Genomic DNA, 27,693 nt, shown 5'->3' with positions numbered 1-27,693 from the left:
GTCAACATTGTTTTCTGACCTCGCGCATCAACAACTTCAAGTCTGAATAATCATCCTACGCTTCCATCATCACTTAGCCGCAGACATAGTCGTATCGATGCCCTTTTTATACAAAATCATTCATGGAAAGCTTCTGCAGAAGACTGCCAGGGAACATCGGCCCTTCCACGTTACTGCCTCTTTCAGCAGACACTCGCCTCTCCACAGAAAGGAAAATCTTTACAACGGTCATTTTCTCCATGTTGATATCTTTCAAAACGTACTGCCTTCTTTCTGTTCCAAGCTTCGCACTTTCTCTTGAGCCTTCTTTCTAGCTGCACTCCTCTCCTGATTTCCCATAGTTTGTCTCTCCTTTTGTACGTATTCTCCGTCTCTCAATTGTGTGTTATTGCTTGCTATTCATTATGTACCTGTTTATTCCAGCTTTATTATATTTTTATTCTATTTTTATCCCATAATCTTATTCAGTAATTCGATTTTCTGTATCTCATAACTTTTGGTCGTAGTTGTTTTACATTCTTGCCTTTTTTGTTTTTCCTTTTCTGTGCCCCTGCACCCAGACCGATGTGTTGTTCCTGGGCACATTAAATAAATTACTGATTAATTTATTATTATTATTATTATTATTATTATTATTATTATTATTATTATTATTATTATTATTATTATTATTATTATTATTATTATTATTATTTTAAAGAGGTCCTGAACCTCTGCTGCTGAGCATAGGGTTGTTGGTTCAATTCCAAATTATTATTATTATATTATTATTATTATTATTATTATTATTATTATTATTATTATTATTATTTTAAAGAGGTCCTGAACCTCTGCTGCTGAGCATAGGGTTGTTGGTTCAATTCCAAAGTGCAGCAGCCTAATTTAACTCTTTCCCTACCATGGGGAAAATAGGTGTTTTTTGTTTGTTACGGCAGATGTGTTTTTCTGAAGGAACTACTACACTCAATATTTAATGTAATACATAAACAGAAAGCAAAAGCAATGTACTTTTCACTCATAAAAGTTTTATTAACGAGATGCATGTCATAAAAAAGATATAAATTGTTAAAATCAAAATTGTGCAATAAAATTGAACAAAGTTTGTAAAGACATGCTTGGTATCTACTAAGAAAAAAATGTTATGTAAATTTTAAGATATACAAAATGTATTGCCGTCTATTAGGCACTATGTCCAAAAAAATTAAATTTTTCATTGAACAGGTATTTCACTACAAAAATTTAACTGCAAGCACTACCTGAGTTGGGCATGCTGGGCTGTGGCTGCCGATGTTCCGGGCTGGTTTGCATCATCGTCGTTTTCAGACTCAAAGTCCGAAGAAAAGTCAGCATCCTCTGACTTGCTGCTATTCGATGTACGATAAGATCAGCCGCAGAGGCAGCGGAATCGCGATATCTGCGATCTCCCGAAGCCCGCGTGCCGTTTCCGGAGCCGGACATTTTTGCGTTCTGCTTTGACGATCGCGAAAGTTCGGAGTGCGTTTAAGAATCACCGCTTGGTGGGAAAAAAGTGAACTGCTTAGAAAACAAAAATATAGCTTCTCCTTTTTCACGTCCGATGGCGCAGTGTGTCCATGAGCGGCGCGAAAGGTCTCGAAAGCGGCGTTTCAAACCACGGATAGTGGGCAGCTTTTTTTTCGTTCTCCTTTGACGATCACGAGACTTCGGAGCACGTTTAAAAATCACCGCCCGTTTAAAGACCACCCGTACATCAAAAATGCCCAGGTGGTCAAGATTAATTTGGAGCCTTACCCTATGGAGTCCCCCATGGCCTCACTGTGACATTGGGACAAAAAACCCTAGGAATTATTATCTTTACTGTTAGTAATAGAAGTTGAAATAGAATTCAGGCTAACACGATTCGGTGAACACCATATAATTAAAAATTTGGAATTGAATTGCTGAATGTGCCATTGCAGGCCAGTGCCCCTTGCTGTTCTCGGTCCGAGATGCATCCAACGGCCGTGGCTGGCGTCGTGTGGGTGGTGGCATCAGCTACCAGCGCAACCTGCACTGGCGAGCTGACAAGGGACCCCTCTTCACATTGAGCTTCACTGTCCGTTTTCCTCATGCTGGAGATGTGTGCTACATTGCCAATGGCTTTCCTTATGGTTTCTCTCTCCTTAAGGTAACTTACCATTATTTTTCCAGTATTAGTTGCACCACATTGGTAGAAACTAGCTTTAGGTACATGGTATCCAATAATCTCTAGCTGCACTGAATACTGTCATATTTTCAATCATTCTTGCCATATCTGTAACTTCATTTTATCATGCTTAGTTCTAAATAGTTCACAACTTGAACGGAATTTTTGTCCAGTTCTCAGCTTTTAGTAGCATGAGAAAATAACCCTTTTAGACCGGTTGGTCATTTTCACCTAGGTATTTGTTTGGGACTACTGTAATGCAGCAAACATTTATATATAGCATGAGAACATGGCGAGAAACATTGTATGAATTAACTTTACATATCGGAACTGTCCTGCTCTGTGGCCATGATAAATAATCCTGGGCTTAATGTGCAATATCTAGTTCTTTCATTTACCAGCAGACGTAACTGAAAAGAAAGAATATTTTGTGAAGCAATAAAAGTAGGCTATATAGTCTTCAGCACAGAGCTCTTTATCACACATGTGTTGATTTTTATGCATTAGCAACCTGATGATACTGAGTGTATGTTGTTGAAAGCTACTGCTGCAGAAGTGCTGCAAAAAAGCACATGTTAAGCAAGTGCACATAGCTCATACATCTCTTGCGATGGGCCTTCGTGGGAGATGTTTATTGTGAGCTCATTGTATTCTTATTTGTACCATTGATATTCCAGATTGAAAGATTAATGCAATGTAATGTGATTCGTGGTTTTTGTATGTGCATTTGTATGTGCTCGCTACGCAGTCTGGCTAATGAGATGAGCACTTCACATCACTTCCATATGTTGTATCAATAACGTCAAAAACTCTGCCACATGTATTATTTCAAAGGTTCTCTTTCACTTTAGTGGGCACCTCACCTGTAGGTGCCTAATTTTGCTGGAATAAAGAAACTTTTGTGTGCCTCACTTGTGGAGGTTATTGCTACATAGTTTTATATAATATAATTCATGTTCAATCCTACCCTGTCTCTAAGTGATCCACGCCAAGACGTTGCTTCAGAGGCCAAGCAAACAAAATTGTGGCAAGGTCCTTTGTTATCAGAGGGCTCATAGTTCTAATCTATATATGCTATCTGTGGCAACGAAAACCACTGCCAGCAATCATTATTAATCGTCAATCATTAATCGTTAGGATGGCTGATGTTACTCAATCCAGGTTTTTGAAAATTATTGTGAAGGGTCCAGAAGGGTCCATTCCCAAATTCAGAAGGGTCCATTCCCAAATGGCTTTGGGTGGCGGAGCCCAATGCCACACTTGTTGCATACGAGGACATTAGGGACTAGTCCCCACATAATGAGAAAAAGGCAGTTCATATTCAAAGCAGTTGGAAAAAAATCATGTTCATCCTGAATGCTTGTCAACAATCTCATGCACCTTAAGGAGCATTGCATTGTTCCTGGCTTGCGGTTTAATAGCAGTCACAATTAAAACTAGAGATGGGCAAAACGGATCACTGAAGAACGGCTCGCAGTTCATATTCAAAGCAGTTGGAAAAAAATCATGTTCACCCTGAATGCTTGTCAACAATCTCATGCACCTTAAGGAGCATTGCATTGTTCCTGACTTGCGGTTTCATAGCAGTCACAATTAAAACTAGAGATGGGCAAAATGGATCACTGAAGAACGGCTCAGCTCACTGAAATGAACCGGTTCATTTGAAAGGGTCACCGGTTCACTTAAATCTGTAACCTGTGTTATGCATATTTTATAGTTATTTGGCTTTGAAAAACGATATATGCATAATTGAGTATCCATGTTACTGGTATTTTGACTATGTTTGGAGAATATCTTTACATATTTTAAAAGCGTAAATTTTTAGTTGTAATGAAACTTTCTTTTCTGATGGTGGGGATAAAATGCTTATTATGCTGCAATAGGCGGAATGTGACATACCTTTTTCAGAAAAAAAATATATGTAACTTCATCGTCATTACAGGGGCTTTTCTGTTCTTGTGGTACTTTAAAATCAACTTTGGTCAAAATAAGAACAAAAATTATGCTAAATTATCTTTCAACTTTATTCATTTATTCCCATACGCACGCTCACTAATATGAGTGAGCTGTAATGCCATACAAAATGAATGTCGAACTCATTTCTTGAAGTGCAATACAAAAATTATACTAAAATCAACTGCTGCGCTTAACTCTCGTTTTTATTTTTTTTCTCTTGAGCGCACGCGCAATACTGGCGATCATGCCATCATGCGCCACGACAAAAAAAGAAAAAAAAAAGAAATGAAGTTCTATTACAACACAACAGATCATTGCCCTCGTTTTATTGACGTGCTAATGATACATGCTCAGAAAATGCACAGAAGCGGATGCCATGGGCGAAATTTTCATGACTACACTAATTAGCACAAATGAAGACCAGGACGTGAACTGTACGTTCACCTGTTGTCTTTAAAGACATGGAAAACCGTCTTCGAAGTGTTGTTGCACCAGCGCACGATGCGCGATTGGTGAGAGTTGTGAGACATCGTTCGAACAGCAGCAGGCAAGGAACGGTGCCATCCTTTGCCAATTAAGGCTTCTTTACTTCCCCCTTCGGTGGCATCAGGTGCCACTCCATAGGACAAACAAAAACCCAAAGGCACTGCCGCGCACACCACACACAGCGAGCGAGTACGAGTAGTGCGAGTCTGCCCACACCGGCCACCACTCGTCGGTCAGAAAACCAAACCTCGAAATCCCAGCAGAAGACCCGGCTCTGACGGAACGGTTCGGCACAGCTCACTGAACAAGAGAGAACTGGCTCCGAAAGAACTGCCGCTCACTTACTGAACCACGGCTCACTCGACTCACTCGTTCTTCAAAGAGAGTGGCTCAAAAGACAGCCTGAAGGCGAGGGGGTGGAGGCGACTCTTGCGAGGAAGGGCGGGAGGGCAGTTGCTTTCTCGCACCGCCAACAGGGTGCGCGGAAGTCACACCCAGCAGAAGACCCGTCTCTGACGGAACGGTTTGGCACAGCTCACTGAACGAGAGAGAATGGGGCTCCCTTTCTCCAAAAGAACCGCCGCTCACTTTTACTGAACCACGGCTCACTAGCTCTTTAAAAAGAGCGACTCACGAGATCCGGCTTGCTCCTGAGCAACCCATCTCTAATTAAAACCATCTGGACTACAATGTATGGGTATTATCAGGAGAGATCAACAGAGAAACAACATGTATGAGAGAGTTGCTGAGAGCTCCCATTGTAATAGCTATGGGCAATGTCAGAAAAGGCTGCTCGATGAAACCACGCAGCTGTTTTACTTGCGGTAGCAAATACTACAGGCAGGGCAACTAAACCGGATTAAAAGCATAACCATTTACAATAACATTTGAAGAGTGTGGAGAGAGTGACAAAAGTGGTAATGAACATTTAGCAATTTTCATCGCTTGCTCATTCTGTGTAATTAACAAGCTCATGCATGGTGCAATTTGTGTGCCACCTGGTAAGAACTACAGTACCTTGGCACATTGTTAGGGCTCAGAATTTTACAAGAAAGTGTCATCGTTACTTGTAGACATTCTATGGGTCATGGGTGCGGGAACTTGCTGCATACAAACTGTGATGGCTTATCTCTGCTGAGTCAATGTGCTAGTCTGTATAGTCTCTTCCTGACTAATGCCATTGATAGTTCACCTTTCATCACACCAAAGAGAACCCTCAGTAAGACCTCGCTGATGAGTAATGCCTACGAGTAATGCCTGTGACAAGCAAGGCCTACAGAGTAGGAAAAATCATTTTAATATCGATGTTGATCCTCTCACCCGACAGGCACCTCTTGGCCGGTTCTTTGTTGCACCTGCGTCATGCTACCACAAGTACATTCAGTCATAGATGACGGGAGAAAAGTCCTACTCAAGTCACTACTAATTCGCAATGAATGTGGGTTTGTTTAATAATATTCGAGACCTGCAGTGCAGTAGACGATGGACAAAAATAAGGTGCAAACATCTTTTTTTCTTTTAAACCATTCCTTTACCTGAAATCACCATGTTTTTTAAACTTTTCACCCAATTAGACATCCTTTTCATTTTGTGCTTTGCTCTGTCTCTCTTTGGTTAACACAAAGGCGTTATTTACTCCACTTAAAAGAACTACCCTCAAGCAGATCTGTTGTATGTAAAAAAGCACAGCCAGATGTCATAGGCTGCCAGCAGCCTAATTAGAGTTATTCACATCTCTCTCCAGATCCTGTTTGCTAGAGAAATGGCAAAAGAATCCGATGATGCTCATTTTACGTACCTGAAAAACTACTGTCGTCGAAACAAATTTTCTTCTGCTATATGTGCAGGCACACCTTAACCTTTGGCTCAGCTCATATGACCGCAGTAGCATATTCCTGGAGCGACAGGAACTGTGTAGGACCATGGCTGGCAATCCCGTGCCTCTGCTCACCATCACAGCCCAGCCCTTGGAATGTGAGTCAGTTGACAAGGGCATGGCAACAGTCACACAAAGGATGCTTGTACAACACACTTCGAAATGAAAGCGAGACCATTGGACTTGACACAAAGCTGCTTTGAGATGTGGTACCAACTGTGTTCTCATATTTCCGCACATTTTACCCGCAACACCATTTCAAGAAGTTTAAACACAAGCAGACCATAATTCGAAACATTTTCTAGGCTCATAGCTTCAAGTGAAATAGACACTGCACTTGAAGACTGTCCCTTAGCAATTCCTGTGGTGAGGAGCTGATTGACAAATGTACTTCCACTCCGCTGAGTTCGAGCAGACATACAAAGTGCCTGGTTGCAATATTTAGGCACAGTAATTCCCAAGGGGCATTAATGAAGTACTGTGACCTCTCCTGCTGATTAGTAGCATTGTGTTCCAACTGGAATTTAGGTGGAGTGTCAAGTGTAAGATAACCTAATAGTGCAAAAGGAAATGATATCAGCTCTTTGATATAAGCTGTTTTTCATATGTATGGCGCAATTTTTTTACACTATGTAAGATCAACAACGAAGACACAAGCTAATTAAAATTTGAAACTGTGTGAGCGTACTAGGGACTATCCATGCAGTAATATATTGTATTTTCCTGAATGTAATTTTTTTTTTTTTGTTAGTGCAACTTATACAGTACATATAGCAAGTACAGTAGTACATAGGTACTATAGTACGTATGTTTTTTTTTTTTTACTTGCATTCGAAACTTTGCACAACAGAATTGAATGCTCGCAGAGGTGGGTGCTATTTCATACTGCTTGGCCAGAGCCATAGGCCCTCGGCTTGATGCGTAGGCAGCATGCAACATGGCAGTGATGGTGACAGGTGCGACGTGCGATAATCTTGTAGCTGACACATACGCACGGTGTAGTGCCAACCGTCCATTTTGAAGACTGAATTACACCACTATGGCAAATGCAGGCAAATCTGAAAATGCTTGCAACACATTTGAATAATTTCCTGCTTGTCTAAGTTGAATTTATGCTAATAGCACAGTCTGGCATGCTGCAATGCGCACCTTGTGAAGATGTGCAAAATCTCTATAGTTGCATTTAAAGGGGTCCTGAACCACTTTTTATTGAAGTGGAGGAATACATTTGAAGTGAAAATAGGCTATTTCAGAATCACTTTGCCGCAAAAAGTACTTCAATGCGTTCAGCAGAAGCGGAGTAATTGGCAATCAAACACCAGCCTCTGCTGTGCTGCTCTTCCACCTTCAATGCCTTGCACTGCGAAGGCTACGGCGGTGTGGGGTGAGGCCACAATGCTCCACCTCGGAAATGTCACCATGGCACGCCGTTCAAATTTCATTTTGGACTTCTGAATTTGGTGCGTACGAAGCGCTAAACATAAGCCAAACGCGGTTGTCCTCAGCGAACCGCAGTGCGCTTAGCCACTGGACTCGTGGCGGCACCTCGCGGCGGCCGCGGTGTAGCCGACCGAAGCGACCAATAGCAACCGTGTATTGGAGTGTGCTTTATTACGAAATAAAGCACACAGAAAAGAGCGAGGATCATGGGGTCTTTTGAAACGAGAGCGTTTGAGAGAAAGGTGACTTCACGTTCCGCTTGCGAGCTCCACAGACCACGTACAACAGCAGAACTTGGCTGAGATGTTCACAACAGCGTATGCTACTCGTGAACTATGTTATTTCACCAAGCCCGAGGGGTGGTTCAGGGCCCCTTTAAGCTGACTCCTGTTGTGCATGGAATTGAAAGTAGGAACTGAGCTGCAGCACTTCTGCTCACTCACTCACTGTTTGATTGATTGATTGATTGATTGATTGATTGACTCATTTATTCAGCTATTCATTCATTCTGGTATACAACTGCTTATACACAACTACAAAGTAATCTTACCCATGAAGTGCTCTTTCATTTCGTTTCTGTTTCAAGTGGTACCTATAATTTTGGCACTGCAGTGCTCTCTCCCATTAAGTTGTGTACGTATGTTCTCACCAACAACTTCCTTTATTCTGTGAACAGTATCCAGGCCGCACGTAGTGCTGATGGCTCGAGTACATCCTGGTGAAACAAATTCTTCATGGATAATGAAAGGTGAGCATGGATCTGAGTATCTCCAGGTGTTAACCACCTATTTATGTAAAATAAAAAGACGCCATTTCTAGGAGGACATCTGTTTAACATGTCAGCAGTATACATTGTTAATCATAAAACACCCTGTATTGGTGTGCATTCCCTTCATCTGGAGCTCTTATCTCAAAAAAGCCTCCCAACCCGTTTTCATCAAGCCTTGTATCGCAACAATTGTTGTTATGTTTCCTCTTTTTTCTGTGCAATACAAGCCTTGATGTTGGAGGAATGAACAAATGATTGTGAAACAGCTTTTCATTAGTTTGCACACTGCAGCTCGTTTTATGACTTTGTAGGCAGAAGCATAATACTGTGAAATCTCTTTGTAACTAACTTCAGGGGACTGCAGCAAATTGTTCGTTATTCTGAAATGTCGTTATATCAGAGTCCTAAATTTCACCATTCTGTGCTTCAATTTTCATAGTTTCTGCCCACCCTCGCTTTGCCGACGCACAATATAGTAACTGCAGTGCATGCAAAAGATGCTGGCAAAACTACCGACAAGGAAGAAGCTCCATATATACTATATAGACTCGTGTAAGGGCTGCACTTTTATTTCAGAAGTTTGACAAGGTGCAGCCCTTGCACAGGACCAAACCTTTTGGTCAAAATGAGTGGGCGCAGCCGGCGACTTGTGCACACCCTGGCTCTAACCATCTAGTAGCGGCACGGGGAAGTACGCATCGTGCGAAAATTCACCAATGCACACGTCAGCCTTTCCGTCAGAAAAGGGCAGGCCATGTGGCGTCCTCCATGAGCATGGAGGTTTCACCGAAATAAGGAAGATACATGCCTTTGTTGCAAGGCACTCGCAAAACCCGATGAATCGTTGCCTCCACAACCAAAAAAAAAAAAAAAAAGTCCCCTCCGGTGCTTTTTTCCTCTTGCTCAGTCTCAGGTTTTCCAAGCTTTGTGCCATGTCTCCCCATGAGCATGGTGGAACAATGTGAGAGGTGTATGAACTAGCCTCCAAACGAGAGAGAAGACTCACTCATGTTGTGCGCTTTCTGGGACAGATGGTGCGGGAGAGCGGGGGTCATTCGTCGGGGTCCCGCCAGCTTGGCGTATGTGCATTAGGGAGGCACGCCCAAGCAATATATATATATATTTATATGCAATAAAAGGCATTCCAAAGTTTGTTTTCGTGCATTTTCTTTCTTTTCGAGGGCTGGTTATGGACTGTCTATGCCTAGAAAATTGGTAGGCGCTGTGTAAATGGGCATCAAAAAAACGTGCAGGTATCCAGGCCGCTGCTCCACTCTGCGGTTTCTAGTACGTTAAATTTACCCCCCCCCCCCCCCCCATGTAATAATGACAACCACAAATGAAGCTTTAAACACAAATTTGAAGCAGCTAAACGCCGATGCTAGACCCTTAGTCACATGACAATGCCGGGAAATTGCAGAAAGACACATTCTGACACTTATCAGTGTAACGCGCAGATGCCATACATTCGCTGTCTCTGGCATGATTTTTGTGCTCCTGCAAGACGAAGCAAAGGGTGCTTTGTGCAATTATTTATGCGGAGATGTCGTTCTGTTTTTTATGGATTGTAACAGCCAAATCCATGGCACTTTTACTTGTTGCGTTCAATAGCGGCACTCGCAGCTTAAGTGCCTCGAAGGAGCCTGGTTGGCATTTATTGATTTTAACCATTATGCCCGTAGTCTATCCCGTATTGTTGCGTTGATTCGAACACCTGCATGTGGGTAAATCCGCCTTCGCTGTTGTACGAAGCATTGGCTCAACTGTCTTCTTTAGTTATAAATAATTAAGTGCCTGTCAATCAACGAAGTTGTGAATTTTCATTTTCTCTAGCCACCATGGCGTCGCAACTTTTTATTCATCCATGGTTACTTACGCAGTTTCTACGAGGGTGAGCCTGTCGTTATGAAGTTGTGCACCCGTAGGAGCGAAATTAGCCCGTTCGGGCATTTTCCTTATCCATCCAAAAGGGTGTATTCATGATAATGGAAGTAGTATGCATATTGAACTTCTGTCGTTCGATACGACGACCTAAAGCCACTAAATCGCGGGATTGTTTTGGGGGCACCTACAAGAGTACAGACGTTTACTAAACAGAGATAACGTGAGTGTTTGTCGATGCACCCAGCGTGCGGATGCTACAGAGAGCTCTAGAACGTGTACAAGAAGAAAATTTTATTGGTGCGGCAAAACATAAGAAAAAACCTTTACGCATTGTAACTGTATACTAGATTGTGCTGCGCTGACCATTCATCCATCATTGCACACGACTTGGTGCTAGAAATGTTCTTCACAGACATAGTCTGTCGCCTAAAGAAATTGATCCTTCCTTGTGATTGCGCGCACTGTTCAAACGATCATTGTCTTTAGTGGGAAAAAACAACAAGAACATTTCCTTACATGGTTTGTACCAAGCATTATGACACGGAAAAAAGCATTTTTTCCCCCGTTATGCGCTAAATAGCTGAACACATTGCTGGGAAAACACGCGCAAAACGACCGTGTGGCCTCATTTTCACATTAGCTCAATGTAAAAGAAGGGCCACCCTGCAGGCCCCGAACTACTGGCGCCACCTACTGGCTCAGCACCAGAAACTATAGAGAGTTGCAGGGATGCTCTCTCCACGGCGCCGCCGCGCAGTTCATAAACCTCTCATATTCCTCCACTGTGCCCAGGAGCAACTTGCAAGGTGTCCGCTTTCTGTGCTGTGTCATCTGCTAGCCTACCACTCCAGTTGCAGTGAAAGATACACTAAAATCTAAGAATCCCCAGATTTTAGAATATGAATTCGTACTACTGAGGCGTTGTTAACATGACACGGAAATTGAATAACGATCGTTATTCTGAAAAGTTCTGTATTCTGAAATTCGTTGTATTGAAATATTTTTATGTTGAAGCTTTAAGCAGTCAGCGCAGAATTTCTGATAAGTTTGTTAATCTGGTGTTTGTAGTAACGAGATTTCACTGTAATATGTATGTTTCTCCTTGGTTGCATTCATATCCTTTTGACTATTAGGGCATCACATTGTTTCCTTTTAAAAACATACTTTTGCAGTTCTTATTAATGTTATCACTGTGCCAATAATATTTCCAAACAAAAAGTGCGACCTGAATTAAGTTTTTAAACAATCTGCTATCATCCTAGTTATTAGTTACTATCGCAAAAGTGTCACCACTACAAGTGTTGTTATTTTCAGGAATAATTGATTTTCTTATGAGTGACAAGCCAGTTGCACAGAGAGTCCGTGAAACCTTTGTGTTCAAGCTGGTGCCTATGCTGAACCCTGATGGCGTTATCAATGGATGGTAAGGAAGGCTTCCTCTCTTACTGTCGCACTCTAGACCTGAATCATTGTGTTCTTATGGCAGTATGAGCACATTCCTGCTGTTGGAATTTTGTCGCATCATTGTATAGAAGCATGGAAAGGACTTCACCTTTTAACTTAATATAACTTGAAATTAATGTTCTAACCTAAAATGCTAACTTAAACGTCTACACCTTCTAACACTGTGCCTTAATTACCACTGTACCACTACACCTAACTTAAAATTTGGTAAAGAAAAACAAAAAGCTACTGCTGGTAAAACAGTTAAGTGCATGTGATAGTGGATACTTCGTTCTGGCTAGTTGAAAATAAACCATTTCATGTACAGTATGGTTATCGAACTGGTAATTACAATATGACTGCAGTATTTCTTGAACTTTATCAAGAAAAAGGGGCTAATAAGATGCATTAGGCAGGCATACACGTATGCAAAAATAATCTGCAAGCTTTTATGCCATATCTCAGCTGTAATCATTCGTGAAATATACAAATTATGTCTTTTCTTTAAGAGTGGATCGTACTGTAGATTTCCTTATGTCTTCATGGACAGTGAAATGATAGATTTCAACAAACCTAGAGCTGTGGAAATACAGTAGACATAGTCTACACTGCATAAAAGAAGAAAATGCCTTAACCTTGAGCTGATCTGTGTTACTTGGCCAAAATGCAGAGATGAGTTAAGCTCACAATTGCAAAAGAAGTCAACAGTCATTGAAATGAAAGAAAACATAGGGTGAAGTCGAAGCATTTTGACGGTGGTAATACAATAAATGCATCTGTCCTCACTGTTTTTGTGCAGCCACCGCTGTTCGTTGGCAGGCCAAGATCTGAACCGTCAGTGGTCATTCCCAGACCCAGATTTGCACCCCACAATCTATCACACCAAGGCACTTCTTGTCTACTTGGCACACCAAGGACACACTCCGCTGGTCAGTTGTTCAGCGAACTTGAGATCCTTTTACAGTGTAGACCGCTTATAACGTAAGTCGCCGGAGTCGCAAATATCTGCACTATAAGCGGTACCGCACTATAACGAAAACAACGATTTTCGAGCCCTGCACGTATGCAAAACATGTAGACCAAGCATATAGGCACGCTTTGTACTATCGCGCGCACATCGAGATTACATTTTCGCCCGTGAGCTGGTGAAAACATAATCGTGATGTAGCTGGTGCTCTTCAAGCTTGACAGCTTTGCACCGAGTCAAAGCGAAACAACGGTTTGCCGCAACCGCTGCGGAAAAAACCGTGTCCGCTATCGACGCGATTATGAACGGCGACTTTGCGGTGCTGAAGGCACGCGCCCGATGCACGCACCGAGTCTGGACGAATTAACTACCATTCGCTGCAACAACTGCAGTCAAAACCGCGGTCGCTATCTATGCGATCAGCGATGGCGACTACGCAGTTTTTAGGCACGCGGCCGACGCGTGTACCGAGTAAAAACGAAACTATGTACTGTTCGCCGCAACCGCTGCGGAGAAAACTGCGGTCGCTATCGAAGCGATCGTGGATGACGACTACGCAGTTACGAAAGCCCGCGGCCAATGCGGTGTTATGCGCGGTGGTGAACGCAAGAATACAGGCTTTAAAGACACAAATAGGCTCGAAGCGTTCCGGTGTTGCTGTCATTCACGTACGATTTCAACTGATGGCTGTGGCGATGCGGACTCCGCCGCTTCGTTTCGGTTGGACGCTAGCGCCGTTCTTGCTCTTTTGCGTCGCACATTTGCGGTGCTCCTCACTCACCGAGCTCCGAAAGTAGTCTGAATCAACCGATGTGCGGCCAAATAAGTCCGAATTAACGAGAGTTTGATTGCATTGAATAATGCATACACCGGCCGGGACTAGAGGACGAATCGGAATTAACCTATTTTCCAAATTAACGAGGGTCGACTTAACGAGGTTTTACTGTAGCTCCAAACAAAATTTGCGGAACACTGTTTAAATTGCCAGCGTCGCTGGCGCTATATATCTGCACTTCACGACACCCATCGCGACGGGTGCACAGAAACTGAAGCCGCATTCAGTGCAAAACGCACTGCCCGCTGATAAGCAGCCAAGCAAAAGGTTTCTCCGTCGCCTAGATAACCTACGCGCAAAATTTTTCCGTTCGTTTGCTCCATGTCTCGTGCTCCTCCTCCGCATCGCCCTCGTTGATCTCCTCTCCCATTGGTGGGCGCACCTTGTTGAGAAGCGTGCTCGCTGCCGCCCTTGTCGGCGAGATTTTCCCGTGGAAGCCGCATTATAACCGGTATTTCGTCTCACGCGGCTGCACTGTAAGCGGTATGCATATACATGGAGTTCTATGGGAGGGTAAACGGGAGTCAGAAAAGGCTGCGTTGTAGCCAGTTCTGCACTATAAACGGTTACGTTATAAGTGGTCTATACTGTATATTGTTATGCAATTAGTAAATATATATCAGGAATAGAGTTGGTGGACAAGCTCTACGAGTATTCATTTCAAGCCACACCTCCACCATTGTTGTAACGCTACAAAAGCTGACTGTCATGAATGTGTTTTGCCTAACAGTCAGTAACATGCAACTTTGCAGTTTCCCATTTTTTATCACTGCAAGAAAGCTGAAACTTGTTTGCCCTGAAATACCTTAAATGGCCATAAAAAATTCTGAAGCTTAGCTGCTGCTGTTGAGTATGATCGGTTGAAACTTCTGAATGACTATTTAAATGTTTTCTTGGATGGATGCTTTTCACCTATAAAAGTATATGATGCCAGAAACAAATTCTCATTTCTGGTGTTGTGGACCTTGGGGCATCAATGCTGCAGGTGATGTGTGATTTCCATGGCCACTCACGCCACTTCAATGCATTCCTCTATGGTTGCTCGCCATCTCGTTCATGGTTGCTTCATGACAAACCTCAAGAAGATGATGATATTTGTGAGGTAAGTGTTTGGTATATATTGTCGTATAGATATGTGCCTCGTAACAATATTCTGTAGCTCTTGTACTTTTTAAATTTTAATGAAACTTACTAACTATGTAGTCCCAGTAGGTGACATTATACAAGTTGCAGCCAGGCCCTCGCAGAATCTATCAGGATCGCAAATAGTCTTAGTGCCTCCTAAGTGCTCAAAGAGTACCACTGAGCACATAAAGTGCCTTGCCCTTATCTTGCAAGCTATTCATAATGTGACCAAGGCTTCGGCCCTCACGTCAGTGGGACAGATAAAATATAATAAAATATAATATATAAAATATAATATATAAAATATAATAAATAAATATAATATAATAAAATAGATAAAATATAATAAATGCATCAGAGTAATTCGTTTCAGTGATAAAGGTGGTAATGAAAATTGATTACACAACATGAAGCATATCATGCTTACACATTCTTCAAAACAAAGATAGATGTTGATTTTCTTTTGCTGGGAGTGATCGTTCGTATCTTGAACACTTGCAAAGATATTTGTTGTGCTGTTTATTTTTTTTTTTTTTTGTAAATTTCAAGTATGTCCTAGAGTCTTAGGCTATTCCCCAATGTTTGGAACTTCAATAGGAGAGGCAGTTTAGGTAGCAACATATAGTTACAGCTGATGTGTGAGCCAAGGTTTATGTAGTTATTCTGTGGCAAAACGAACTTCACAAAGAGCTAGCCCTATCTCCAGTGTGGGGCAAATTTCAAAACAATCCGAAACCGTTCGTTTTCTTGACAGACATTTTTATATTGCTTTTCTCGCTGGCATTTTTTTTTTTTTTTTTTGGCTGTGCTCTATGTACATGACTTAATGCTGCGTGATTTATTTGACATCCTGTTTTGTTGTTCATACTCGACTTTTCCTTCTTAGTGCTGTGTTGCAACCCATTTTCGTTCACTGTTTTCACTTTTATTTGAACTCTGCTAAGGCTGCTTTCTCTTTGGAGGTGATTTAAATATGTAATTGTGCAGTAGTCCCAGGTGTAGCATCTCGCCACGTTTTATGTGGAGCACAGTCCAGGATATAATATGAGGTGGTTTCTTAGGCTGGTTGGTCTGAGAAAACAGAGAAGCTCACGTTACATTTGTGTACATAGAATATATTTGCAGCAAGGTTGCTAGATTGCAGAGAGCATATTGAAGACAACCAACTGTGTGTCACGCAGGTGCTAGCTGCAATCCTGCACCAGGTGAGCCCTGCATTCACGTACGAGTCGTGTTGTTTTGATGTGGAGCGGAGTAAGGAGTCAACAGCCCGAGTGACAGCCTGGCGCCAGTTTGGTATTCGACTAAGCTACACGTATGAGTGCTCCACAGGTGGATGTGACCAGGGCATGTATGCTGTGAGTATGCTGCTTCTCTAAATTATCCATTATCAACCACTGACTTCATATCTCTTGTATGTATGTATCTCTTGGACAAGTACAGTGAACTTGCAAGAATTTCCGTGTTTTTACCCTCAGGCTTAGAACGCTAAAGAGGGGAGTGGTTTAAGACGTAAAGAAGTAGACAATTACAGAATATTGAACGCAACTGAAACATTGAACTTGAAAATATGATTGAAGCATCAGTATTTAAAAAGTATTAAGAGAGAGAATGCTAGTTCATGAGGACATTAAATTACAAATAGCAGAATGAAACAGTGGAGCACCTTTTATTGTAGCTATGCTATTGAAAAGGCAGTTTGAATTTTGAGGTCTGCTTGGAACGAATGAATCAGAAAGGGCCTTCATTTTACAAGTTGTAATGCATACTTTTTACAGCAAAACTTTGTTAATACGTACCAGCGTAAGAAGTAGCTCCAGTTTAAATAGAGTCGCGATGAATCCCTCCGCCCTTTCGCCATTGAACATAATGTATTGGCTGACCGCATTAGCCGTAGGCACTTAACGCATGCCAAACGGTTATTGTGTAGTATTCACTTCGTTTTTTGACGCGTACAAGCACAAAATAGACTAAATGCCGTGCGCACGAACCATGGATAGTGAAATTACGGCACTTGGACCTTTCCCGGACTGCAGTTGCCACCGATAGTAATGTCAAAACATAGTAGCCATGGCGTGTTTCCTGCTCCCATAGCTTTAGCGCCGCCAAATCGTTGTCATGGATGACGATGTGGATGATGGCCCTTCCGTATCCGACGCGGCTAGTGCATTGACTGTCATTAGGGCATTTACGGGGAAGTAGGCCCTGATGGAGAAATTGGCTCATGGCCTTGCCGAGTTTGAGGATGCGGTCATCACTGAAAGGCTGCCGCGGCGGCAAGTGAAAATCACAGATTTTTTGCTGCCTGCTCACAAATAACCCTTGTCTGCTAGTAAGTTCGAGTGATAATTATGGGTTTTTGTCCAGTAAGACTATAGCAGCTCATCTGTCGGTTAATTGGTACATCGCTTAGTGCATACCTGATCCACATTCCTCACCAACTAAGTATTTATGAGGTTTTACTGTATATCTATGATCAATGCCTGTTGCTGTGATGATAGTTATTATGATTAAAGCAACAGACTGAGTTGCCAAACTTGTTTTCAATGCATATTCGTGGGTGGCATTTGACATCAAACAATGCATAAAGGGCCCTCAGCTATTACTGTGCATTCTGCGAGGTACGCACTGTGCTCCAGGGTTTTTTGACAGGACTACAGGAATAAAAAGTAGCAGCTGGGAAGCATATAATGCTAGTATGCTGATAGCATTAAGAGTCTGAACTTTAAGTAAGATTATAACCAGGCAAACATATCAGCGAGGAACATATTAGCAGGTTTCAGCTATATTTACTCTTGTACTACTTGTAAAGGTTTGTCTTAGACTCGTGTGAAGTCTGCACTATATTTTTTTCTGTGAGTGCCAGAAGTGCCACAAACGAAGTCCCCTGCTTTTTACATGAGTTGGAAAGTGTGTTATTTTATATTCGCTCCTTCATTGCAGGGTTATCACCTAGGTGTGGCTCAGCTTGAGGAGCTGGGCATGCAGTTTTGTGAAGCACTTAGTCGTCTGGAACTCACACCTGATGGTGAAGTTCAGCTGGACCCATCTTGCGCTGAACTGCTGGACGTGTGTCGGCGGTATGCCTTTTCAAATTTACCCTTGCTGTTGAGAATCATGCCAAGTACACAGCAGGGGCTGTGTTCTCATTGGATCACTCTTCCAGTAGTAGTTTCAGTTTTGCATGACGTAGCTTTCTGCATGACTAATGGAGCAACAGGCATCCTACCAGTGCGTTCACGGACTGTGTGTTGTGAAAGTGATGCTGACAAGAGGCATGCCATTCCTTTTTCCACATCCACTGTTTCTAGCATAGCTGTATATAATCATCACATTCCGAAAGTGATATTCCTGACAGTGATTGATTGAACAGCCCTGGTACTTCGGAAACAAGGCTAAAAATTTCTGTTGTGTTAAATGCATACCTTATTCTTATTCAAACAAGTTTTGCAGTAATCTGCAACCTTGTGGATTACTGCAGAGCTGATTTGAATAATTTGTTTCAAGCCTCGAATGCTTTATATCAATTAATACAGCCTCGTGCAGACTGCCAGTGGCAAAACTGCATTGCAGTGCACTTAGTGTAGTATGTATACATTTGTGTGTGAATCTTAGACATTGCCCATGCTGACAAAGCAGTAGGGGAGAAACCGAAGAACGTCATTGATATAATTAACAGTCACACTGTTTCGGCACTTCCAATATTTTTTTCTTATCTTACCAAAAGAAGTACTGAAATCTGTAATATGCCTCCGAAATATGAAACTAGGCAGGGCCTGTGGTTCGTTTGAACTATGCAGCACTAAAAAGGCCCCCTCACCAGGTTTGGCCATTTTAAACAGACAAGCATAATATTATGTATACATCACGCGCTAATGAACGTGTTTGCAAAGTATTACAGCATTGCGCATCACACGAAAACAGCTGAAATTTAAAACCAAACGCCACATGCCCTCCCTCTTGAGGAAGCTTTGCTCTCAGCCAGAGCCAAGGTCACACGCACAAATGCCTCTGTGTAAAAATGCACTGCTAGCAACGCCGCTCACCTTGACACATGACTTCAGTAAATCATCCAATGCAGAAGGCTTAACTCTGCCACTGGAAATGCGTTGCACAACGAAAAAGGAAGAGAAAAAAAAAAAAAAAACGGGCAAGTTTGCACTCAGTCGTGCAAAGCTTAGGCACAGTGAAGCTGTCGATCCTCAAGTCTTACTGGCTGCTACTGCTAGGTATTAACTTGGTTGCTGCTAGGTCTTAACTTGGTTTAACTTAACTACGCATGTATGAAGGTATTCTCGAGCGATCATTTTCGGAGGTACGTTCCCTTTCGCGTGACTAGCGCTGGACGCTTCGGTGCCTACAAGCGAGAGTGTTCCTGGCATGCCACAAACGCAGGCAAGCTAACCAAGGTTGGCACAGTGCCAAGAACGCTGTTGCTTGCCGACGCCGAACGCGTTGGAGGCTAGCTGCTCGATATCAATCAGCCAGCTTCGTTGTGTCTTGAGCTTTGCGCGGCCTAGTGTAAGCTTTCGCCTATTTTTTTTCCTCCTGGCTCAGCGCGCCCTGGAGAGAAAGAGAGGCGGGAGTCGGCAAGGGAGGTAGCTGGTGAGGAGGAGACTGCATGCGCATGCGCCGCGCTGTCCTCCTTCACCCTCCTGGTTGCCATGGCTACGGTGCGGCAGTTTCTTGATACGAACCACAAATTACGGCTGGCTTAAACAGCTTCGCTGTTAAAAAAAAAAAAAAGGAGGCAGGGATTGTCATGTGAACCCAACGTGGCCCCTCGGCTCAAGTTTGGGAGAACGCTGGGATGGAACGCTGCTTGCGGATACTAGTCGAGGCAAAGGGGGAGGATGTCTCTTTTGGCAGTTGCGTTCGCCTCCTGGTAGTATGGTAACAGGGCATTCAGTTTGTTCTATCTCCTCCAATAATAAACCTATTTAAAAATCTATTTTGGTAAAATAATTCCTAGATGGTGTTTTACAACTCGCAGTGTGTAACCAAAAGTTGCAACGGGGTCTGGTGAGGGGCACAATAAGGAAAAATATTGTTGGAGATGGGAGGGCTCTCTTTAACACTGTTACCAGAATACCTAGAACATGATTTAAGGGTATGGCACAGAAGTGTGACTTGTGCGACAGGGTTCCTTTCAAAGACTGCTTGAAGTAAACCTGGAGCTGGTACTAACCATTCAACCTCTCTTGAAATTGGGAGTAGTCTGTAGATTTTTCTGCAGTATTGCCCGGCCTTTTCTAGAAAGCACCTTGTTACATGTTTTAATGCGTTAGCATTCCTTAGGTACTTCACACACTTTCCAGGGGCTACCTATCTATCTTTGTATGTTTGTATATTCATATCTAACCATTTTCCCGCCTATCTGGGTCACTGGGTAGTCAGTGGTCGAATGGGTAGCGCATCGGGATGCTGTGCCTAGATAACTGGGTTTGAAAGCAGCTATCAGGCCAACTTGTGTCGCTGACTATGCGACAATGTGTACATACGTGCCGCTATTCAATGAGCCTCTTTCACGCCGACATTGGTCACTGTAGATGCTGGACTGGGTTGGCATTGCTGTTAAAAAAAACACTATCACGCTGAAAGTACTGGGTATGTGCCACTCGGTCTGTGCTAGTCTCAAATGAACGTTTTCAATGCCTTTTATGCCAACTTCGGTTACTGGGTATGTGCCACTAGTGTGTGCCGCTCTTCAATGAACATCTTTGATGCCAATTTGGGTAACTATACTCACGGACAACTTTCTGTGGCAATGAAGGAAAAGCTTCGGAGGCAAAGCGCGCGTAAGTGAGAGCGCTTCTGAAAGGTGTCCCGCGTATTAATGCACGTTCGTTTAGGCTAAGGAAGAGAAAACATAAACACCTTATTAGCAACAGTTAAACAAGACAGAGCACACCACGGAGTATAAAAATTTACTTATTTTGCGTCTTTTCCCTTCCGCGTCTGGGAAAACGCGAAGTCATCGCGCTTAGAAGCTGTGTCAATTTAACGTCTGTTCCGAGCTACCAAAAGCACTACCAAACACTGCCGGACTGCTTTGCGCGGTAACACATGTGCAGCAGCTCGTAGCTTTCCCTTCATTGCCACAGAAAGTTGTCCGCGAGTTTAGGTATGTGCCACTGGGGAATGTGCCACTCTAAATTGACAAAAAAGAACCTTTTAAGTTTCTGCAATGCTGGGCGGGATCGAACCCACGTCACACGGGTTCCTCAAAGACCTGGCGCTTTAGCAGGCTGCGCCACAAATGCACTGGGTATGTGCCACCTTTCAATGAACGCCTTTCGCACCAACCCTATTGCGAGCTGCGCCATGAATGCACTATAGGTATGTGCTGCTCTTCAATGAGCCTCTCACCAACTTGGGTCACCGAGTATGTGCCACTGAGTGTGCGGCAAGCAACGGAACAATTCTTAGCGTTCACAGGCACCGGCGCGTCACACTCCTCGTCTCTGAGGCCATGCGCGCCGACTTGGCGGCAGTGCCACTAGAAGGCGCACTGTGTCCAGAAAGAAGTGCAGTAGAGGAGCTTGGTTGCTACATGACGCTTTCTCTGGTGCCATGCATTTCGGAGACCACGTGCAGGCTTCGCAGTGACGGTGCTAGATGGTGCCGAGTGTTCTTACGGAAGCGTGAAAGAGGAGTCCCGCTGCAGCCTGATACATGACTCATTTTGACTGTGCAATACGTTGTGTCACTATATTGAGTCAATGCTAACGCATTACTGTCGACAGTTGTCGCGAGATGGGTAGTGCCACAATTTTTGCTTCTCTGTGGTTCAGTTATGTTTTTTTCTTTCCTAGCAACTGCTATTCAGGCTAGTGAAGCTTTTGACATTCACTGCCAATTCATGTGATCATTTTATTTTCCTCGCCTAAATGAGTGATTAGAGTGGGTTCGTCTTAAAACTACTGTATATGAATTCGTATCAGCACAACACCGTTGGGTAATTTTTCATGGTGTAAACATTTGTTTTCTCTGTAACACGTTGAAGACAGACGAGTACTAGTGCTTATGGACTAAGTGAGGCTAGTTGTTTCCATCTAAAAAGCTTGCAATGACAAGTGAACGTCACGAAGGTCGATATAAGAAGTGACAAATCTATTTGAAACCCGAGCAAAAGTTTTGGTTAAGCCCACATGCTGCCCATCATTCCTGTGCTCGATTGAGTCGGCATACAGGCCTGGTGGCTTGGCTGATGCAGGCACCAGGTTTATTTCTAAGAATATTTATAAAAAACTTAATAGTTTGAGAAGCACTGTGCTCGAAGGTTTGTGGTCCACTAGGCCTACTTGTCTCACTCGTGAACTCCTAGGTGCCATGATCTCTCATCTGGTCATTTTGTGTCTATGACTCTTGAGAACCTAATGGCGAGCTCACTCACAAGAAAACCACTGCTAAACATCTGCAAGGACTTAGAACTGCAGTCAAGATCTTAACTCCTGTTGCTTTTTGGGTGAAGAAACAGTGCTTCAGAAGACTATGTACAGGAGACAACACACTCAAGCACTTTGATCTGTTCTGCTGTGTGCTGCTGTACGTCTTGTAGTCTGCTGTATGTTGTGTTCTAAAGCTTTTACTTCTTTATTCACCCAAATAGTATGCGCCAACTGTCCCAAATTACCGCTCCCCTATTGGTTTACTGCTAGGGAAGTGAAACATTGGACAAGGCACTGCAATTAAGTTACAGTATCTTCTGCATGACAAGCTCATGCATTAATTTAAACAAGTTCAGGCATGAACAACACTTGCGTCAGGATTGACTTTCTTAGCCCTACTTGTGCGAGAGTGAGCCTCGCACAAAACCATAATTGCTAAGGCAGCAAAAACTTCACAGAAGCGATTGCTGCGCCTTCTCTGTGAGGTGTACAGATGTTCATGTTGGCCTGCCTTTCTTGCAACAGGCGTGTCCGGGAGAAGAAGCGTGCTCCATGCAGCAGTGGCAGCACCGACTCACTCATTGACGAAGAAGAAGAGGAAGAGGATGCAGTTCCCATTGTGAAACCATAGCTTGCCTGGTGCCACTTGTTTTACCATATTTTCCACAGTTGGTTTTACACGGGACTGTTTTTAGCACTGTTTCAAGATGGTACCTTTCTCATCGAATGGTTGTTGAACTTGCAGACAGTTTGTCACTCTGCAATGTTCCTTTTCTTTCTTTCTTATCATGAAGTCACAAGATCAGCTTGGTCAGAACTCAAGGTGATATTTTACCTAGCAGTATTGCTGGCTCTGTCGCACACTGTGTGTTGCCACTTTGCAAGTGGGGTCCATGTGACATGCACCCATGAGTGTTGGCAGCACATTATTTCCTGTAGCGCTTTTATTGTAGTGTAACCAATCAGCATATTTTTATCTGTAACATATTTCTGTGTGAAAATCATTACAAGTGCTTACAGCTTGACAATAAAGGCCACATAGTGTGCACAGCTAGTCACAGTTTACAGAATCTAGTCACCAAGTGTAGCTATTCTACAATATAAATTTTTCCGGGGTAATAATATTTAATACTTCTGATTCTTTTACTAGCAAGATTTTGCTCATATAACATATTTATTATCTGTACATCACAGCAGTAAAGTATAATTTTGAAGTAAGACTTGAGTAATAACGCACCTTTCCATAGTGATAAAATATATATTTTTCAGCTGCGAATTATGTTAAAGTTAAAAAGCTTGGCATATTATTGTCAATAACATTACAGCGATAATTTTAGAGGTGAAGGGGCTAATTTAATAAACTGAAAGCCAGCTAACTGAAGCCCTTCTGCTGTTACCGATGGCAAACAAACAAATGAGAAAAAGGTGATATCTGACAATATTAAAAACTTTGTTGCACACAATAAGCAGGAAACACATAGCACACAAAGGCAGACTGTGGATTTTGCTTGGCAGTTCATGTGACTAACTATGGCCTTCTATTAAAATATGTGCAACAGAAACAGTGTACTGGTGCATTAAGCCATTAGTGCATTCATCATTGGTTTTGTCACAACTTTAGTGACATTCCAAAAAACAAAGCTGGCATTCAGTTACGACCATTTCTAGCTCTATTACAGTGGGGAACGACTGGGGTTCAGTACTATGGATAGCCACTTCATCTCGTGGTAACATTACCAGCCCGAAACTCTTGTGCTCATTCATCCCATAATAAACTGCATGCGTTTATTATGTCACTGCTGATCCTGCATTGCTCTGAGACAGTATCACTCCACAAAGGCTATTCAACTAACAGGGTTAAACAAACGCAATACTATGAGTTTACAAGACCACCATATTTACATGAATATAACATAAGGAGGCATCACTTACGCATTGGAAGATGAAGAAATATTATACTCTTACAATTGCAGTGTAGGCCGCTTATAACGTAAGTCGCCGGAGTCACGAATATTCGCACTATAAGCGGTACCGCACTATAACCAAAGCAACTACTGTATGTTATTGCGATAATGGAAACTCCAGGCGCATTTCTGCCGTCGCTGTCACCGTGCTATAGGTTCCGTATTCGCTTACTAAATAAATTAACAAGCACAGTGTCACGCACGCACAAGCAAACATGAACACATCTCGCTCGTTGACCGCGGAAACGAACTGTCAAAACGCTCGAGTGACGAAGCGCGGCGAGCGAATTGACCTTCCATGCTATCATACCTCTCGCTTCAACGCGACCTATAAACGGCGAAAACACGGCATGTGGCGGACTTTCCCCATCGCAGATTGCTTTCAAGATAGGGCTATGGCGATCATATCGCCGAAGTGGATCGTCGTAGATTACGTCCTGCTTCGGTCCACTGAAACCGTTCCGCATTGCTTTGCTGGCGAAAATCTTCTCCTTCTGTTTGCGCCACTTCCGAACGCCCGTGATGCGGCCTTATTTCCGTCCGTCTCCGCACACGTGATCACTTTCCTTTTAAATGCGGCATCATGATGAACTCGGTACTTCATGCTGATAGAGCAGACTCAGAGAACGTAAAGACAGACTGTAAGACGATTGCCTAAGCACATGTACTGCAGCACATGGAGGAACCTACGGTAGCTAGGCTTGAGAGTAGCTAGGCTCGACGCGCATGCAAGGCGGCCATTTTGAAATGCCGACGGAAACACAGATTTAGGGTCGTACTCGATTCTAACGCGGACGCAATTTTTGGACCTGTTTTATCGGGAAAAAAGTGCACCTTAGATTCGAGTAAATACGGTATTTGTGGCTTGAGGGGAGCATTTGCTGTCTAAGTTGACTGCCGAACTTTCAGGCAGCCGCACTATAACCGGTATTTCGTGTCCCGCAACTGCACTATAACTGATACGCGTATACATAGAGTGCTATGGGAAAATTAACGGGAGTCTGAAAAGACCGTATTATATCCGGTCCTGCACTATAAGCAGTTATGTTATAAGTGGTCTATACTGTATAATGGAAACGTGAACTAACATTACGCATCTTTACCTATGGGTGTTATAAGTGTTATAATAGGGCATTTTAGTACAATGAGATGGGCAATTCATTATCACAATGCTCACCTAGAAAGAGCGCCAGCACATATGCTGGGGCCTGCGCGAGTGTTATACTATATATTACATCGTACATCACACCATGCTATGCTAAAATGGTTCACATGTTCTAAATTTAGCACAGTGCTCTTCACTGATTGACTGGCTAAGCACACACCAGGGCAGTTGTGTTGTCCAGCAAAGCCGCATGAATGTGAATTGCTACAGTGAGTCGGGCCACTGGATAAGCTATATTACTGTAACTGGCCTGCAAATCTCTTCAGAGCGCCGACTTGCGCGCTCGCAATTCGCACACTTGTGCCTTCTGCCATCACGATGTTGGCTTTTTCCAAAGGTTACTTGCCCAGTGGCAGAGTATGCTGCATTTTGAAGAGAAAAAGGAAAAAGTTAGTAAAACAAATCTTATTATATTCAGAGCACTGTCTGGAATATTAAAGTTGAGGTGTACTTTGACTATCAGTTCCACACACACTATAAGTCATATTCATGCAAATATGGCAAACAACCCACTCAAATATGAGTGGGTTGTTGCTGGTCATCATCTTACGTTAGTACAGGCTTTTTTTTTTTTTTTTATGAACTGATGGACTTGTGCATTTGTTAAGGTAACCTGGGCTGGAATGATGCAACAATTCTTCCCATCCTTAGTCATTGGCAAGAGCAGTGCCCCACCTACGTTATAACCAAATTTGGCTGCCTTGACTGGAATTGTAGATAATAAAATGGAATCAAGTAAAAAAGAATTGTTACATCACACCAGCCCAGATCTTCAGCAGCTGGAGCTTGCTTGGAGAACATTGTAGACCATCAAGAGTAATAAAATCTCAACAGCTCATTTTTTTTTAATACTTCCGTGATGCAATTGTTTGGAGATTAGGATTATGTGCTCAGGTTAACTGAAAGTGCAGTTGTGTGCATATAAGCATACATGTTGTTTTTATTACCAAATTCTTTCTTTTTGTACCACGAGTAGTCTTCGTGCAAGTTTCTGCTCTGGAGGTTTGGGGATACTTTAGTAATGGCAAGGTACACTTGCCGTGAAAAGCTTTCTTGAATATGAGGAAACTGCAAAAATGCTTGGATACTTGGCAATATAAGCATATAGCCTACCATAGAAGTGTACTCGGAACTTGAGCTTAGGGCCTCTGCAGTGCAACCTTTTGGCTGCATGCTAATGCTGTTAAGTATTTGAACTTCTTCACTCATTCCAAAAACTTTTGTGGGAAGGTGTACATCAAGATCGCACCACACGTTTCTTTTGGGGCTTTCGAAATTTAGCCGTATGTTATCACTTGCATAAAATCCTTGAGCAATTGTTAGCAATATAGACACAAATACTTTCTGTATTAACGGTCATTTAATGTTGTTCTCTTGTAACACTGCTGATGCTCAGCACTCAGTCACGCTTTGTTGGACACCCTGTGCTCATGATGCAATTTCATTTAAAAACGTTGCTCTATGCACTGTACAGATTGCACTGGTGCACAATTTCTAGATGTGCATTTTCTCGCGATGCGTGAGTTGACGTGACAACCTTCACGCTTATGCACACTCTTGTTTTTATTCAGTGGTAAATATCTTGTGCACACTGTACGCTTCAGTGTTGCACCATATTTAGGCATTCATTACATTTATCATGTATAAATTGACATGAATTTTCAAACTTGCAATTTGAGTATTTGTTCTGGCCTAGAATCAGTGTGTTTTAAGGTAGTGAGCTATTTTCTGTTCTGCATTGAGTAAGTAATAAAAAACAAGCAGTCTTTCAGAAAGAATTGCTTACGGGCAAACAAAAATGTTTGAGTCATTGAATTGTATTCCGGGGTTTTACGTGCCAAAACCACGATTTGATTATGATGCATGCCATAAATTAAACACCAGGGATCTTTAACACGCCCCTAATGCAAAGGACGCGGACGTTTTTGCATTTCATCCCCATCCAAATGCGGCCACTGCGGCCGGGATTTGATCTCGCGACCTTGTGCTTAGCAGCGCAACACCATAGCCGCTAAGCCCGCGGGTTGTCTTTTCATTGGCCACAGCATGTGCAGGACATAAAATAGTCAGGACATGTCTTGTATCTTTCTTGCAATTCATATAGTTCTCTGCAGTTACCACACTCAAGTTAATACAGAATAAAGAAAATGCGCAGATTGGAAAGACATCTTGCAATGGATGTTATTCTCAGTGTTTCACAGTGTGACAAGCTGTTAAGCATAATATAT

The 27,693-nt window shown here is 42.7% G+C and overlaps 1 protein-coding gene across 3 annotated transcripts in view; it reads left to right on the top strand.

Moving 5' to 3' along the window:
- The window catches only part of LOC119442238 (cytosolic carboxypeptidase 1), a 59,527-nt gene extending 34,193 nt beyond the window's left edge, over nucleotides 1–25,334 (top strand). For all 3 annotated transcript variants that reach the window (XM_037707036.2, XM_037707037.2, XM_037707038.2), the window contains 9 exons: nucleotides 1,938–2,146; nucleotides 6,454–6,580; nucleotides 8,599–8,670; nucleotides 11,890–11,998; nucleotides 12,818–12,947; nucleotides 14,806–14,922; nucleotides 16,127–16,303; nucleotides 17,889–18,025; nucleotides 22,862–25,334. In XM_037707036.2, coding sequence (XP_037562964.1) covers nucleotides 1,938–2,146; nucleotides 6,454–6,580; nucleotides 8,599–8,670; nucleotides 11,890–11,998; nucleotides 12,818–12,947; nucleotides 14,806–14,922; nucleotides 16,127–16,303; nucleotides 17,889–18,025; nucleotides 22,862–22,967 — 1,184 coding nt within the window. In that variant the 3' untranslated portion in view covers nucleotides 22,968–25,334. The remainder of the gene's footprint in view (nucleotides 1–1,937; nucleotides 2,147–6,453; nucleotides 6,581–8,598; nucleotides 8,671–11,889; nucleotides 11,999–12,817; nucleotides 12,948–14,805; nucleotides 14,923–16,126; nucleotides 16,304–17,888; nucleotides 18,026–22,861) is intronic.
- Nucleotides 25,335–27,693: the final 2,359 nt, after the last annotated feature.

Source organism: Dermacentor silvarum, chromosome 2 (assembly GCF_013339745.2).
Source record: "Dermacentor silvarum isolate Dsil-2018 chromosome 2, BIME_Dsil_1.4, whole genome shotgun sequence".
In the NCBI taxonomy this organism is placed as follows: Eukaryota; Metazoa; Arthropoda; class Arachnida; order Ixodida; family Ixodidae; genus Dermacentor; species Dermacentor silvarum.
This window is presented reverse-complemented; position numbering and strand designations above follow the sequence as displayed.